Source organism: Leuresthes tenuis, unplaced genomic scaffold (genome assembly GCF_036924035.1).
Source record: "Leuresthes tenuis unplaced genomic scaffold, fLeuTen1.0.hap1 SCAF_18, whole genome shotgun sequence".
Classification (NCBI taxonomy): Eukaryota; Metazoa; Chordata; class Actinopteri; order Atheriniformes; family Atherinopsidae; genus Leuresthes; species Leuresthes tenuis.
Window position 1 is genome coordinate 19,009,447 of NW_027325372.1, and position 15,885 is coordinate 19,025,331.

Consider the following 15,885-nt stretch of genomic DNA (forward strand, 5'->3'; position numbering starts at 1 on the left):
TTTTTCTCCCGAAACAGTAGGCACCACAGCTATTATATCAATCTGACTTTGGTCGGAGCAGTATCAGCAAGTGAAGACACATGATTCACTACTTACCATTGTAACATTAGACCAGAACATACCTCCAAGTGGCAACAAGGCTGTCAAGAACTGACATTTGGAAAAATGCACTAGTAAAGCGCGCTTTCACTATTAAGTGATCTCTGATCATACAGGAGTTTTATTTGACCACATGATAGTTCACTGCACAGCACTGGTGGACAGATGTCAGTGAGACGGCATGATCCAACAGTATGATTCAGGCTCATTTTAAATGCTTTCAAGGGAACTCAGGTGGGACAGAATTTCTCAGCACAGTTGATAAAATGAAAGAAATATATGGACTGACTCCAGATTGTTGGTCTACATTTGACAAATGTTGTCAGACATCTAAATTAGTGAGAAATACAAATGTGTCAGATGCTTGTTTTAGACATGGGAAATTAATATAATGCAGGTTACTATCTGGAGGTAAATTCAGTCACTGTAGGAGCTCCAACCGTAGTCATGTGAGGGCTCAGATTTACAGGATCTGGTGGCACTAAATGACCACATTTACTTTAAGGGTTCAGTCACTAGATGGCAGCACAGGCTGCATTAGGGGTTAAAACACGTCAGAATTCTCCTTTATGCCAAGTAGGGTGAGTGCAAAAAACAGACTCAGAAAAATACTAAGTGGAGATAACTAGAGGTTAAATAAAGTACTAATAGTACTTAATAAAGTACTAATGCACAAACAATATCTGCATAAGAGACAAAAAAACAAAAACAAGTGGATGTATAGCTAGGATAATCAAAATAAAAGTATAAAAAGGAAGTGACAGCATGTACATTAAAAATTATTGTGGTGGGAGAGGGTGTGTTTCTGTAAGACATTAATGTATCTGGGTTAGATTGGTCTGCTGCTATCTTTTCTGCATTCTTCAGTGCCCTGGAATTGCACCGATCCTGGAGTGATGACAGATTGTAGCTGATCACCATCACTGGTCATGAAGAAGCTGAAGAAGTTCCTGCTGCCACAGAATCCATCCTATGCAGCGTTTTCTATTTGTTGACTGTAAAGTCACACAGGGTGATGAGGACATGCAGGGCTGGAATCCGTCTGTAGTCCACCTCCATCTCCACTGTTTTCAAACCATTACGCCTAGCTTGTTCTGACTGATCCAGGTCAACAGATGGTTGATCTCCCACCTGCAGGCAGACTCAAACCCAGCAGAGATGAGGCAGATGAGGGTGGCGTCATCTGCAAACTTGAGGAGTGTGACAGAGGTGCAGCTGTTGGTGTAGAAGAAAAAAAGCAGGCGAGGTGGGGATCTGAAGCTGAGGAGACATGCGTCTGGGGAAATTAACTTCAACCCAAATGTTCACTCATGACTATATTGGAGTCCAAGACCATTATAAAAATAAAAAAGATAAAAAGATGAGAGCTCCACAATAACACAATACTTTTATTGCAGCAAAACCCCCAGTGGCCAAACTTTAAACCACAAAGCTTTCATTTTTTGTACAAACTGTCATTTTAATGGAAAAATAACAAACAACCAAACATCTTACAGAGATATGTTGTTTTCATTAACTTTTCCAGTTTAATGTTTGGGAAATTTTAAGACCACTTCTGAGTCAGAAATACTAAACTAGTTTCCTGCTAGGCAAATCACTGGAGCACATTATCTAGAAGAGTCTAAAGACTGGATATTGTAGATACAACGGTGTCAATAAATAAATCATATTAAAGTAATTGTTCAACAACAGTAACAGTGTGGCTAGAGTTCATGGGAAGGTTTTCAATGGCCTGGAAATTCACATAGTGTGACCTACATCACTGCAGACAGCCAGCTGTCTTTCAAGCATCTGTTTCTCCACCAAGTCCTCCACCCTGCCAACCTCGACCTCATCCACATCGTCCATAAAACTGGACCAATCTGTGCCCCCGTCCGCGCGCTCCATCGGCTCTGGCTGGCTGGAGGGGTGAACTGGGGCAGATTCATCGTGAGTGGTGGTCACACAGTTGCAGCTGTCGCAGATCCCGAAGCGTCTGAGTCCTGGTGAAACACCCGATCCAGTGAAGGTTCGCCTGCAGCTCTTGCATGATACTGGCCAGTAGTGTCTGTGGACCTGTGGTTGTCAACACAATGATCATGAAAATTATTCCGATGGGCAGTTGCCAACTTTCGCATAAATACGGATGGAAAAACAACAAAGGGGCCAAAAGATTTACTGCACTCCGTTTACTTCCTTCACTGAACACAAAATGCTAAGAGGAAAAAACAAACAGCACACATTTAAACAATGAGATGGGTAATTACAGTTTACAAGTAACCGCTCGCAGTTAATGGCTTAAAGTGGGCTTGAGTCAACAATTCTATTGTTCTTAAGTATTATGGAGAAGCCAATTATCAGGAACTAAGTCAAAATGTAGCAATCAATCTGTAGAGTGCAAAGACTGCGACTGTAATTATCACCATACCAACACTTTAAAACACCCATCCCCATGTTTAAAGATCTCTCAAATCAATCTGTGCTGACATTACCTGACGTGATAATTACTGACCAAAAAGCTTGACAAAGAGGCAAAAAAAACTATGCAAGATGCCATCTGGTAATTTGATAAATCCATTATCAGTATCTGAACTCGGCTTTGACATAGAGGCAGATAAATAAAAACCTAATTACACGGGGCAATATTCTCAAAGCTCTTACACTGAGGGCGTGAGTGCGAAGGTGCTCCTGTCGTGTGAACCTCTTGCCACACATGGGACAGGGGAAGGGCCTCTCTCCTGTGTGGCAACGTATGTGTCTCTTCATGATCCCCTTCTGCTTGGCGGTGTATGGGCAGAAAGGGCACTTGTGGAGTTTCACTGGCACTACCAAGCCATCACCTGCAGGGGGAGAAAGACAACTTCAATTCAAATCTACTTCAGTCCTTTGCTTGAGAATTTATTGAATGTACCCTTTGCTTAGAAGAGGTGTAAAATGCTATCCTAACCCATTTATTTGATCGGGTCAGACTGATCCTCGCAGTTACCTGTGTCTTCTCCAAGCCAATCAGTCTGGATCTCCATGATAGATGAACCCACAAACCCTAAACTTTCATCCATTCTGCTTCCTCCTGCATTGCTTCCTATTCCTTGGCTAAAGCGTGGACCTACTCTGTCTCCCAGAGGACTGGGGCCTCTCGGACCTTCACCTCTGGCCAACAACTCCATAAGCTGCCTGGCATTAAAGGAAGGGCTGTATCCTGAATGGGAGCGCTCATTGGAGGGGGAGGGACTTGGGGGAAGTAACCGACTATGATGTGTATTATGCAAAGAAGGCCCAGGATATGATGCAAGGCCTTTGGTTTCAGAGGATTCCATAAGCTCCTCATCGGGGTCATATTCAATCTTAGGGTTCACCAACTCTGGAGTCAAAGCAGAAGATGAGGACGATGAGAGGTTAGTCTGATCCATATGCCCTTTCTGTCCTTCACTCCCCGATGAGAAACCCTCTCTGGAAGAGTAGGCACTGTCCATGTCCCTGCTGGAGCTCGGTGGTGTTGTGACCTCAATAGTCAGGGGGGTCCTAACTGAGGTCGTTGATTCTTGACCTAAGCCCGATCCTCTATCTACCTCTGTGGCCTGTGAATGTGTCTCTGCAACCCCTGCGCCACTGGAGATTGTAGCAGCAGGAGTGCCGCTGTCTGCAGGACCTATTGCGCCGTCCTCCGTCTGGTTCTCTTTGTCAGTGTTCCTCTCCTTCTCCTTGTTGCAAATCTCCAAAGATGAGTGGATGTAATCTTTACAGAAGTTCACCAGATCAGTCATCTGTAGGTAGCTGGCAGCTGACATCACCTCAATCACATTGTTCCTGTTCAGGGCCAAGCGGCCAGAGTAGAGAAAGTCCAGGATGATAGAGAAGGCATCAGCTGTGACGATGTCCAAGGATGCTGTGCTGTACCGCTGTCCGTTGTCCTGGAAGAGATGGATTCAAGAGTTCCAGACTATCTCACACAACATTTACATGAAAGTAAAGTCGCACAGTTCATAGAACCACACGGTGAGCCAAACCCTGTTTTCCTTTTTAGCCTAACTCAGAAGTCTCATCACTTTAAACTAGGGTGACCAGACACCAATTCACCAGATGTGGGACAAAGACTATGTGTGGGACAATGTGGGAAATCAATGCATCGAGGTAGTCTAAAATAACTTTAAAAAAATAAATATCTCTATTCTGCCCCTTAACTTGTAACATTACGATGCTTTGCCATCTAGTTGATTCAGTGGCACATAGCAGACTGCAAATAAACAAATATATCTTATTTAAATACAACTTTCCCAAGTTCTCTCACATAAGAAAATATAGTAAGCATGGAGCTTTCATACTATTCCACAGTTCAACATCTCAATTTGTGGGACATGTGAAAAGTATTGAAAGTGCGTGACAGTTCCGCACAAAGCAGGACACCTGGTCACCCTACTTTAAACAGATGTTCCAATTTATCTTTGAACCTGGAGTATTCTGAATTTCTGCAGAGGACCACAATGCAGTGAAAAATTTTATCCTCACAATTTGTCTCATTTTCCCCTTCAAATCAATGTCTTAATATCACCAGCCAAGTTACAAAAGGCTGTCTGATAAGGCTGTTTCCAAAAGCTGACGAGTCATTTTCAAAGCTGTCTCAGGATCTCTCTCACAGGACAACAGGTAATATTAAAACAGTCCAACCCTTTTTTGAAACTAGCTGCAGATTCTGTTCGGTGAATGTCAATATATTCAGCAAACTTAGCACTTAAAGTTTTAATTTATCTGGTTGGTCTCCACATCCTTAACTTTAGCATCAGCAAGTCTGGGAAAAGCTGTGATGTACAAACATTGTTCAGGGGAAAAAAATCAACTATAAATGCACCAGAATAACATTATTTATTTATTATTATTTTACATTAACGACTGTGTGAATAAGGAATAGTGCCTACATCTCTCCTGCCACTACCCCCCACCCCCACCCCCTCATTCCCAGACCATGGCTCAAAAATTAACGTCTGAACCAATCTGGATTTGGAAAGTCATTGCACACTTAAAATTGCCTTTAAGATGCCACAAGGCTTGCCCACCTCTCATAGGAATTGAAAATAAACACATGGGAAGGGCCGACATCCTCACCTGCAGGTAGTGAACCAGAAGAGCTCGAAAATAGCCGCTTCCAGCAAACAAAACATTGCGATGGGCTTTGAATACACGGCCTTCCACAAGGATACTGCAATCACAAAAGAAGTCCCGCTTCCGCTGCTCATTGAGCTCAAACAGCAGTTTGGGCAGATAACACGGCACCTCCATGTTTACACCTCACTTGGCTCTGTCAGGAGAAGGAAACAGACAGATAAGGGACTTATTAGGAAAAAACTAAAAATGTCTGATTCTGGACGTCTTGGGCTACTATCTTATTTGAAATGTCTTGACATTACATTTCCGGTTATAAATCCCACATGAATCCGAAGCTTGACTCTCTCACGTTTGAAGCTTCACTGTATTTAAACAGCCATATATCACCGCTATAATTCCAAATGAAAATGGTTTAGAGGGAATACTCCGACGAATAAAGTCAGCTAATGCTAGTTTGATTTAGCTGTTAAGTTCTGGCGACGTTTAATATTTAAAGAAACAATAAAAATGTTTAGGATTTTACACAAAAACATTAACCCAAACAGACAAGTGAAACGGAAATGGTTTCGCTCTGCTGTTTCCCTACAAGCTAGCGAGAATTGCTAGCGCTATGTAGCTAGCTGCTAATTCCTTACCAGTCGAAACACCAAGCATATAAGACAAACTATGCTTTACTATCATTCTAACAGTCTATGACATGTGCGTTTAATTAGAACTCACCTGTGTAATTACGCGGACCCAGACAAATCCTTTACCCTGAACGGAAGACAAGACAGAGTTTAGCAATGCTCATTGTCTCATCTCTACAACAGTCAAAAACTTCCGCTTTCACTAAACAGTGACGTTTTTTATTCATCCAATCAGTGGCCGACGGAGGAGAAGCCTGCGAGCGTGGTTTTGTGGGCCTTGTGGTGAGGACACAAATCGTGGTACAAACTGTTTTGGAAAACGTTTGAACACACAAGTAAACAATAACAGAAATGAATTGTTTGGAAATTATTTACACCGTGTCATTGATTGAAAGTCGTGACTGGAAAAAATGTGTTATTCTTTAAAAAAGAAAGAAAGAAAGAAAAACACTTATCAGTTAGTAATACTAATTAGGTTGATAAAGAAAGGTTCATAAATTATAAAAAAAATATAATGCCCCCAAAAACTAGAGGAAGAGGCTGGAGTAGCCCAAGGACCATAAAGCTGAAGATGACTGAAGGAGTTTTATGGACAAACAGGTCAGCTTGAGATAGATCACAATAGTAAAGACCCAAGGTATGAATAAAAGGCATATTCAACAAAGACAAAGGGTCACTCTATCCTGCACCCTGCTATACCTTGAACTCATTTGACATGTCTAAACTTTGTGCGCAGCAAGAACCCCTAAGCTGTACTAAAAAGATCTGTTAGGAAAAAGAGAATAATGGCGTGCCAACAATCAATTACCCGACCTCAGCCCCAATAGAACTTGGATTGGGAATCAGCTTGTCTGAAGACTTCGAACCATGTGGCCAGCAAATGCACAGCAGCTCTGAAAATGCTTTCAAACTGCATGGGGAGAGTTGGCAGCAAACTACTCTGAGAAAGTCACTGCTAGGTTGGGCAGAGTTTGCAGAGCTGTGATGAAAGCCAAAGGCTGCTATTTTGAGGACTCGAACATTTGATGTCAACAAAACTGATCTCGATGTTGACTTGCGTTGTTATTTACAGAAAAAGGTTTTTGCATTTTCTGACTACATTGTATGTTAATAAATATAAAGATAAATCAAAGTTGTGCTATAAAATCTAAACATAATTTGGACAAAATTGCACTTTTGGAGGGAGCAGTATGCTACTAATTATCATTAAAAGACGTTGACAATCTGCAGACATCTCTGTACACAGGAGACACGGCCAAAATCTGACTGAAAGGATGTGATATTTTGGTCCTCAGTCAGCAAATTGTGTCCTCAGTACCCAAACATTTACAAGTGATACTAAAACAGATGAGTGCCGCTGCATAAAGAGGTGATCACAGCAAGATGGTTACCAGTTTCAGTCTTGGCTGGGGCCTTTTTGTACGTGTGTGTTCCTTCCAGGTACTCAGGCCCAAAACATGCATGTTGGGTTAATTGGTGAAACAGATCCTAGGTGTTAGTGTGAGCGTGCATGTCTATCTTGGTTCTACAAATGTCCTTCGTAGACTTGTTGATTGAATGTTGATTATAAAATAGATACCTATAGATACCTATGAGATGTGTCAATAAGAAAAAAAAAAGGAAACAATTTGCTCTTGAGGTGTTGCTGAAATTGTGCCACTTGCCTTGAAAAACTCCCGGAAAAAGTTTATTTTCAAGTACATAGTAATTTCTGGCACCAAAATTAATATTCCTGATATGTTGTGGCTTTATAAGCTTTAGGAGCATTAAAAAGAATAAAAATAACTTTTATGCATGCAGCCCAGAATGTACCCAGATGGGATATTCCGTGCCTCTTTTTCCCTTCTGCTTTAACTCATTGATATCTATAATGACAGTGATGATGATGGTGATGATGTTTTAGGGAAGATCCTCCAAGTGTCACCCCCCTTCTCATACCCAGTCCAGCATGCCGCTGTGCAACCGCAGGCGGCTTGCGCCTGCCCATATTGTCTGCTCAAGAATACTTGTTTATTTGCCTTCCATTCTGGGGAAAAAATAGTTCCCTTTTTTATTTTCAGACACAGCAAAAAGTAAACAAGTAGTTCCTTCAGAACTGCACCACACCCTCTCAGCACAATCCACAGTCCTTAGAAGTGTTTTTACACTGATGGGTGCCGACCAGGCAACTTATTTGTTTCAGATATTTTCCCATGGCAAACGGGCCAAACACAAAGGCTTCGTGTTGGCCCAGAGAAACCACAGGATAGGCGTACATGCGCCTCCGCACTCACTCTCTTTTGGAAAATGAAATTTATGGCACCTCATAAAAAACTCTATTCATGCTGATAAGCAGTAAATATAAACTATTATAAAAGAGGAGGGCTTCGCTCAATCCTTGTAAACTTGACCTGATGGAAGCGTTGTGTCCGGCTGAATGCATGGCCAGATGGCGGTTGACCCAGCTGCCCAGCCCTAACACGAGTCCGTCCCAAAACAGAATTGGGTTGAACTCTGAGGTAGTTCTCCTCGCCGTGACTTGGGGAAACACAAGGCCTTTGTTTTGGTCATTTGTTGACTTCATGGCAGGAAACTCCCTCTCTACAGACCTTTCACACCCAAGCAGTCACACTGAAGTTCCTACAATACTGCCATGTCTCTGTGACAGTTAAATGCTGGTTTACACCCAGCAGCCCCTAAGGAACAAATAACACTGATGATTTATTATTGGGTTATGGCTCATGCCTGTGATTATGATGGCGTATGATTTACTGATGGAAGGCCAGACAAAAAGTAAATAGATGTAGCGATCGCTGTTATGTAAGGTTTCATCCAAACTCGGAACCTCACTCATTGTGCGTGTTAGCCACTCTGAGACCAACGGCTGGCACAGAGGGCTCCAGCAGCACCCCTCTGAGTCCCTGTGGTCTACGCCTCAGCACATAACAGCCACTTAGGCCGGCATTTTCCCAGGCTGAGACAACACACCACGGTGGCAGCGCGAGCCACAGAGAGGGCCTGATTAAAGAGTAGAGACAATGGAGGGAGAGTGAGCCGGGGACCATGGTGGCATTTTCCATCTCCGCCACTGTCTCCTGGGGGGACCAAGTATGTGCCGTGAAACGTTTGAATTATCCCAGAATCTCTGGAATTCAGACACAGGCACCGCGGAGAGGACCCTCGATCGAGGATCAAAGAGCTTTCAGAGGAGTGCGGTGGACTGGTGGGGAAGTCGAGTACATAGTGGAGTATGAGTGTATATATGCGTGTACGTGCATGTGTGTCTGAGAAAACTTGAAAAAGATTTTTAAAAAAACAATGTTTGAATTTGAATCACATTTTTTTTGTATGGCTTCATGTGTAAAGAAGTTTTCAAAGAAGGCCATGTTTTGACTTCTAAGGAGGCAGTGATCATTGAGCAATGAAATGCAGGCATGTGGTAAGTGTGTTGCTGTCCTTTTATCCCTCATGGGATCAGACAATGCAATCATAGCCAGTCATTGGACGTCTAATACAGTGGGCGCCCCTCTTTAGCTTCGAGACGCCACTCTGTGGTGGCAGAGGAAGAGGAAGAGAAAAGCAAGAGGGGGAAACCTCGTCTCTATCTCTCTGTAATTATCACTTAATGTTCCTGGGTACTCTGGAGACATCTGTCTCTTTCTTGGTCCTTTCTTCTCTCACTGGAGAGGAAATGTATGAGTCTGAAATAAATTTGCAAGCCTTTTTATTATTGTATATTTAGCCCCAGAACAGAGTGGCAAATGGAACCATACTAGACCACAAGCTTCCGGTAACGTGGGGCCTCAGCGCTGGTTAGATGTCTTTGCCACAGCCAAGTCCAAAGATCAAAGCCTCCTGTACTATATACAGTGAGCTCCTCAAGCTTTGACCTCAAACAAGTTCTCATGTCTGAGAAAGACAGCATGTGTTTGTACACGTCGAGTGTATAGAAATAGCTCAGTGTGCAGGTTTGCCTCTCGTTGGGCCAGTATGCACGACTTTCTGAGTCTGAAAAAGTTTTAGCGTTTGTTGCATCTATATATCTCTGCGACATGAGTCAAGCTTTGTAACAGCATGGTTTTGAGTTTGACATTATTAGGCTGACAAACACTCAAGAGTCTTTTTTTTAGCAAAACAATGATTAATATGCATGTAGAGTGTCTTACAATTCACTTCTTTTTAATCAAATTTGATAGAGTTAAAGTTAAAGTCAACTGACTAATTGTTAGAGGGTGTTTAATCCCTTTACGATTTAGGCTCACCCAGAATTGTCACCCAGTGTCTCTCCTCCATGCAGCTAAAGGTTGTTTTGTTTAGCTTCAGAGCTGTAATGAGAAGCTGGATTTGCTAACAATTTTCACATAGGAATGTTACAAAAAAGCCCCACCAGGTTGAAAGTAATGACGCAGGATTTATTCGATTTTATTCATTTAGCATAAAATGATTGCTTAAAGTTTACATTTACTCTTAGCTAGCAATCTAGTTGCAACCATGGAGAAAGACATTTCCATCTGTTTTAATTTTTCATGTAAAATATATATATTTAAACCTTGGTGTTAATAATGACAATAAAAGGGCAAATAAGGCGACAATAATTGTGTGAAAATTTACAGGGATTTAATAATGAGAAGGAAAAAAAAAACATCAGAAAAAGCTGGTCGTCTGAGCAACAGTTCTGAAAATTAGCCTCTGAAAATCAAAGACAGAAAGAAAAGGGGGAATAGAGTGACAGTGGAGCCTGAGGTTTATTAAGCCTTTAAACAACTGCAACTTCTTACATCTCTGCACACACTCTCTACGGTTACTCTCTGATTTTATTGGAAATCGATGGCATCAGAATGTGCTTTGGTGTTTACTGCCACATGAGCCACCACAGAACCAGTCAACACTGCTGTTGGTTTCAGATGTGACTGTTTGCTGCACAGAACAGCACTTTTGTCAGTGGTCTTTAAAAAAATTAAACAAAACGAAAAAAATCCCAAAGGGAAACTATATAAAACAAACGAGTGGAACACTGAGAGGAAGACTGCTGGCAGCGCCCTCACAGAACTACACACAGAACCATTTAGCAGGTGAGTGACAGCAAATGCCTTTGGACTGTCAATTCAACAGGTTTGGGCAATAATGATGCAAATATATATCACTTGTACCCTGTCCAGTGCTGTGGAACTTGTTCTTTTTGTGTAGACATCTTTTGTAAACAATGCTGTGTGGATGTGATCTTTTTTCCTTTCTTTTGTTGGCAACAAAGTAAAGAGAAAATACTGGCTAAAGTATTGGTATGTCTTGTTGCTGGTCTGGTACCCACGACACTCCCTTGTTCACTCAATGTCACCCACGTCATTCATAAAAAAGGGTTTTCTGAATGTTACACATCGAGCCTTCAACACCAAATCTGAAACTAAGTGTTTGAAAACTCACATGACTGCACACATATTTATACCATAAGGATAAAGATATTTCAGTGGGGGAGTTGCAATTATAATTTTTATTTATTTTATATTTTGTGGGTGATATGTTGCCAAATAAAAATATTTTGCAACCGTGGCAATGAGTACATTGGAAAATCTATCATAATGAATAGAACATGCTGCTTCTCAGGCTGTGGAAACTGTATGTAAAATATCTATTAATGACTACTGAATAGTGTGAAACAACATCTTGTTTGTAATCCATTCGTAAAAGGGAATTTGAACTGTGACTGTGTTGAGGAACTTGAGCTCATCAGGGGTGTGGCTGCCTCTGTTAAGAAAGATTTGGTAGCGGCTGTGAAGAGTAATTTAAAGGGTCATTTTTCCATGATGTTTTAATCTGTATCTTTAATCTTCTTCAGTAATTTAGTGTTAGTCAAACAAAAAAAAAAATCAAATCAAATAAAAACACACTCAATACATCCTTCACTCATCAAAGTCTCCCTTCCGTTTCAAACACACTCACCATAATCCTCCTCTAGGACCACTAGAAATGAGCCGGCAGTGCGCTGGTGGCAAGTTTTTGAGCAGGTTTTTTAAGGGCTTATGGTTGCTCTTTAGAGCTGCTGTCGGAACAAGGTGTCGGCAGGATGCCTTCCCTGATAATGCCGTAATCTGAGGTGTAAAGTTATATGAGGGATTTGGGAAAGCGAGAGGCTGTCAGAGAGCTGCAGTCTCGGGCCTCCAAAGGAGAGAGGAATGGGGATGGAGTAGCATCTTCTGAGGGTTTATGACTCTAATTTGTCCAAATTTAAAAACTTCATGCACACGCATGGGATAACTGCCCACGTTTACTGTTTTGAACACAGCCCTGATGTAAAGTTTAGAACTGCATTTTCCACACTGAACGCTTCTTCTTTGGAAGACAAAAAGTGAGAGCTGTGGAGGATGTAAGATGCTATAAACTTAAATGATAGCTAGTTTCCAAGTAAAGAAAATCCTAATTAACATTCATTTTACAGTGCTTGATATTAGTCTCAAATCCCCAACTCATCAAATCAGGCAGAGTCGCATGCGTGTGTTGGGGAGGGGGCAGAGCGGATTAGCCTTGAACTTCTTTTTTTTCTTTTTTTTTTCACTTTCCCCGTCACTTGCTCTGTGGCTCATAAAAGATTGCATCCTGTGTGTGATGTGGCAGAGGAGCGCAGTCAGAATGGACTGATTACGGAGGAGAGCCAGCGTGCCTTTGAGTCATGGCACCAAACTGCATTCTTCAAGTACTTAAAAATAGCAACAGTTAGCTTTTTCAGGTTTGTTTTTCTCATTGAAGGACTTTGGGGCATCCTCTGTTAGCTTTTCCCGAGACCCAAATTATATCCAGATTTTTTTCTTTCTTTTTTTTTGTTCTTTCTTTCTTTTTTTTTTAGACAACCGCCCACCCTCACCCCCTTCTCCTACTTTCTTTCATTTTGTTATTGGTACGTTTGTTTAATCTTATGAAGAAAATTGGCTTAGCGTGGGAAAGGCAGAATTCTTTTGGGGAGATGTTTTGTTGTTTTGGAGCTGTGCACATTTTTTTTTCTTTTCTGCACAGGAAGAAAAAGGCCCAGTTTGTGCCAAAACCTCATGAAGTATAGATAAAAAGGAGCTGAGTGAGAGGGAGGCCGCAACACCACGACAAAGATACGGGCTGTCTAAGCAAAGAGCTTTACAAATGACGATCTCCAGGGGGAAAACGGGGGGGAGGCAACATGAGGGAGGAAGGGGAGGTGAAGTGGAGAAACAAATCTGGTTGGATTGGTGGGAGGAGAAGGAAGATGGGTACTGGGGCGAAATAACGCAGAGCAGTGTTGGGGAGGGGGCACATGAGAGGGGAAACATTCCCCCCTTGCCCACATTAAAGAGATAAAAAAGAAAACAAACAGAAAAACATGTCTGACATAAAGAGGCTGGTTTCCGCGGCGACAGCACAATAGCTGCCTGTGGCTCTCGGGGCCCTCGCCGTCCTGTCTGGGGCCCGGCACCAGCGAAAGTCACCGCAGTCACAGGGCCCATCAGCGTGTGTGTGAAACATGGTGAATGTCATCACAGGCCCAGTGCTGTGGGAACCGCCATGAAAGGGACCCCACTCGGAAGCCACAAAAGCGCCTTTCTGCTTCTTCTCCTCAGCTTTTAGCCTCTTTATTTATCTTTGCGTAGAGGGGGGTGAAGAGGCAGACCTCTCTCTCTATTTCTGTTCGCCCTCTATGTCTCTTGCTATTTCACAGACAGCATGACCCCATGGCTGGAGCCCTCCTGCCCTCCTGACACCTCAGATCACAGCACCCAGCCACTACCTCAAACATATATATTGTCTGTGTCTAACAGTGAGTATCTGGCTCTTATTTCACACCTCATATCAGTTCGTTCAGGTCATAGAAAACACAGTGCAAGAATTCAGAGGCAACAAAGAAACCTGGCATTTGCAGGAATGACTCACATATTCTGGTTATTCTTCGAGACTTGTGAAGAGGACCAGACAGCCACTGCCACAGGTCTCTGGCATTCCTTATTTGTCTGAGGAGGACATAATTCCCTCATGGGTCACAGCCTGGAGAGTGCCAAGCCACTCCGATGCCAGTTCCCATGCCAATCCGATCTTGATCTCAGTGACTGAGCGGCCAGCCACAGACTGACTATTATAATGGACTCTTACTAATAACTGATGTTGAGGGTATATGTCAGTAGCACTTGTATGCAGCAGGACAACATACTGAGCTTCTTTGACCACATTTGGCCCCGGGACAAGGCTTCTAGACAGTAAACAAACATTTAATTTGCTGAATGCAGTTTTCTGACATTTGACAATATTTCAAGGACATCTAATAATTCAAAAGGCATGTTTCCCAAACCACTGCAATCTATCATTTTCATATCAATTTAAATTTCTATTTAATCATGCTCATGTCTGCATTGATGCAAAGGTGTGTTCTGCAATTGTGACATTTCTATCTCCCCATTTAAGGAAATCTTATTAAAATGACTCTCATTATCTTCACAGCAGGAATGTTTGGAAATGAGCAATTTTAGGATTGATAAAAACGTTTTGGAAAGTTTGTGCAAAAACTATTCCCAGATATATTGGAAAGTTTTCAAAGGCAAAATTTGTAATGTGTTAAATTGCATCAAGCACCAAAGAAAAGGTTTTCTGCGTGTTTACTGACCATCTTCATTGTATTAACATTATTAATCATGAATCATAAATTGAAATCATAAATAAATCTAAAACTCAGTGTCAGTGACTGATGTACTTCCATCCCCATACTTATGATATCTTTGACCATATTGGGTTAAGTCTTTGCCTGCCATGTTACTTGGGCTTCTTGTTGTTTATATAATCTGTTTTGTCAATCATTTGTGAAGCACTTTAAATTACATTGATTTGTTTGAAAGATAGAGGGTTCTAGGTTCGATCCCCACCTGGGGCCTTTCTGTGTGGAGTCTGCATGTTCTCCCCGTGTATGCGAGGGTTCTCTCCGGGTCCTCCGGCTTCGTCCTACCCTCCAATAACATGCATGTTAGGTTATTTGGGGACTCTAAATTGTCCGTAGGAGTGAGTGTGAGCATGTGTGGTTGTTTGTCTCGTATATCTCTATGTGGCCCTGTGATGGACTGGCGACCTGTCCAGGGTGTACCCCGCCTTTCGCCCAATGACTGCTGGGATAGGCTTCAGCCCCCCCGCGACTCGACCGACGGATTGACGGTATAGAAAATGGATGGATGGATGGATTGTTTGAAAGATGCCTCTAAGATCTGTGTGCTGTTCCTGCACAGAGTCGATATATGGCTTGCTCCTTGCTTAATACAGTTTAAGATTACATCTGTCGATGCAGCAGTGGACTGTGTCCCCTGTCTGAAAATGAACTCATTTGCTTACAGTTTGCTTACAGTAAACAGCTTACAGTGTGTAGTGTACTGCGCCCATAAAAACGACAGAAAGTAAAAACGACTCACATGAGCACTTCCACATCCTGCGAGATCAAGACCAACACACTTCAGTCAACGATGTGCCACTTTTTGACACTTTTGTCACTTCCTGGTTTGTCTTTGGTCAACAACATTGCTTGGTTAGGGTTAGAAAACGATCAGGGTTAAGGCCAAAACATCATTCTTTTCGCAGCTTGACACACTTTTCTGGATGCCTTGGTTACACAGAAACACAACATGTTACAACAAAATGATGATTTGGCCTGAAAAAAACCCAGAACAAAACAAAACATTCTTTTTACAATGAATCACTGTCAAGGAGGCCGTTTTCATAATTCACATGCAATTGTTCCCTCAACCACTAGATGTCGTGTGATTTTTCATCGTAATAATTGGCCACATCGGTTAACTCATGCCACATGGGCATTTAATGTGGCCATACTGATCATGGTGGCTTGGTGGTTCTGCATCCAGTGCCACTTGAAGGATTGAAGGTCGAGTTTTTCCTGATATCACTAAATCTTTAAATCACTGTAGAAGTTGAAAAACAGAGCTCAATTGCAATTTTGCATTGATTGATTTCTTTGGGATGTTCAATGATTCTCAGGTGAAGTTTAGCACAAAATGGTCACCTACGACCCATCCTTAATAATCAATCTACTTAATGTTGAATGATTCCAGACAGTTTTATTTGTAGTCTATAAACCTTTCTCTCTTTGCTT

At 42.1% G+C, this 15,885-nt stretch overlaps 1 protein-coding gene across 1 annotated transcript; it reads right to left on the reverse strand.

Annotated features, from left to right (window-relative positions):
- Positions 1 to 1,469: 1,469 nt before the first annotated feature.
- Positions 1,470 to 6,009, reverse strand: zbtb8b (zinc finger and BTB domain containing 8B). The gene is made up of 5 exons (XM_072370665.1): positions 5,899 to 6,009; positions 5,179 to 5,371; positions 3,065 to 3,989; positions 2,740 to 2,918; positions 1,470 to 2,154 (listed from the first exon to the last, which is right to left on the reverse strand). Exons 2-5 carry the CDS (start codon positions 5,350 to 5,352, stop codon positions 1,840 to 1,842), a joined length of 1,593 nt encoding a protein of 530 aa, XP_072226766.1. The 5' UTR covers positions 5,353 to 5,371; positions 5,899 to 6,009; the 3' UTR covers positions 1,470 to 1,839.
- Between the last annotated feature and the right edge of the window lie 9,876 nt (positions 6,010 to 15,885).

Coding starts and splice junctions, on each gene's coding strand:
- zbtb8b (XM_072370665.1), bottom strand. CDS start 5,352: ATGGAGGTGCCGTGTTATCTGCCCAAACTGCTGTTTGAGCTCAATGAG. Junction 3,990..5,178: donor TTCTGGTTCACTACCTGCAG/GTGAGGATGTCG, acceptor CATCTCTTCCAG/GACAACGGACAGCGGTACAG. Junction 2,919..3,064: donor TTGGCTTGGAGAAGACACAG/GTAACTGCGAGG, acceptor CTCCCCCTGCAG/GTGATGGCTTGGTAGTGCCA.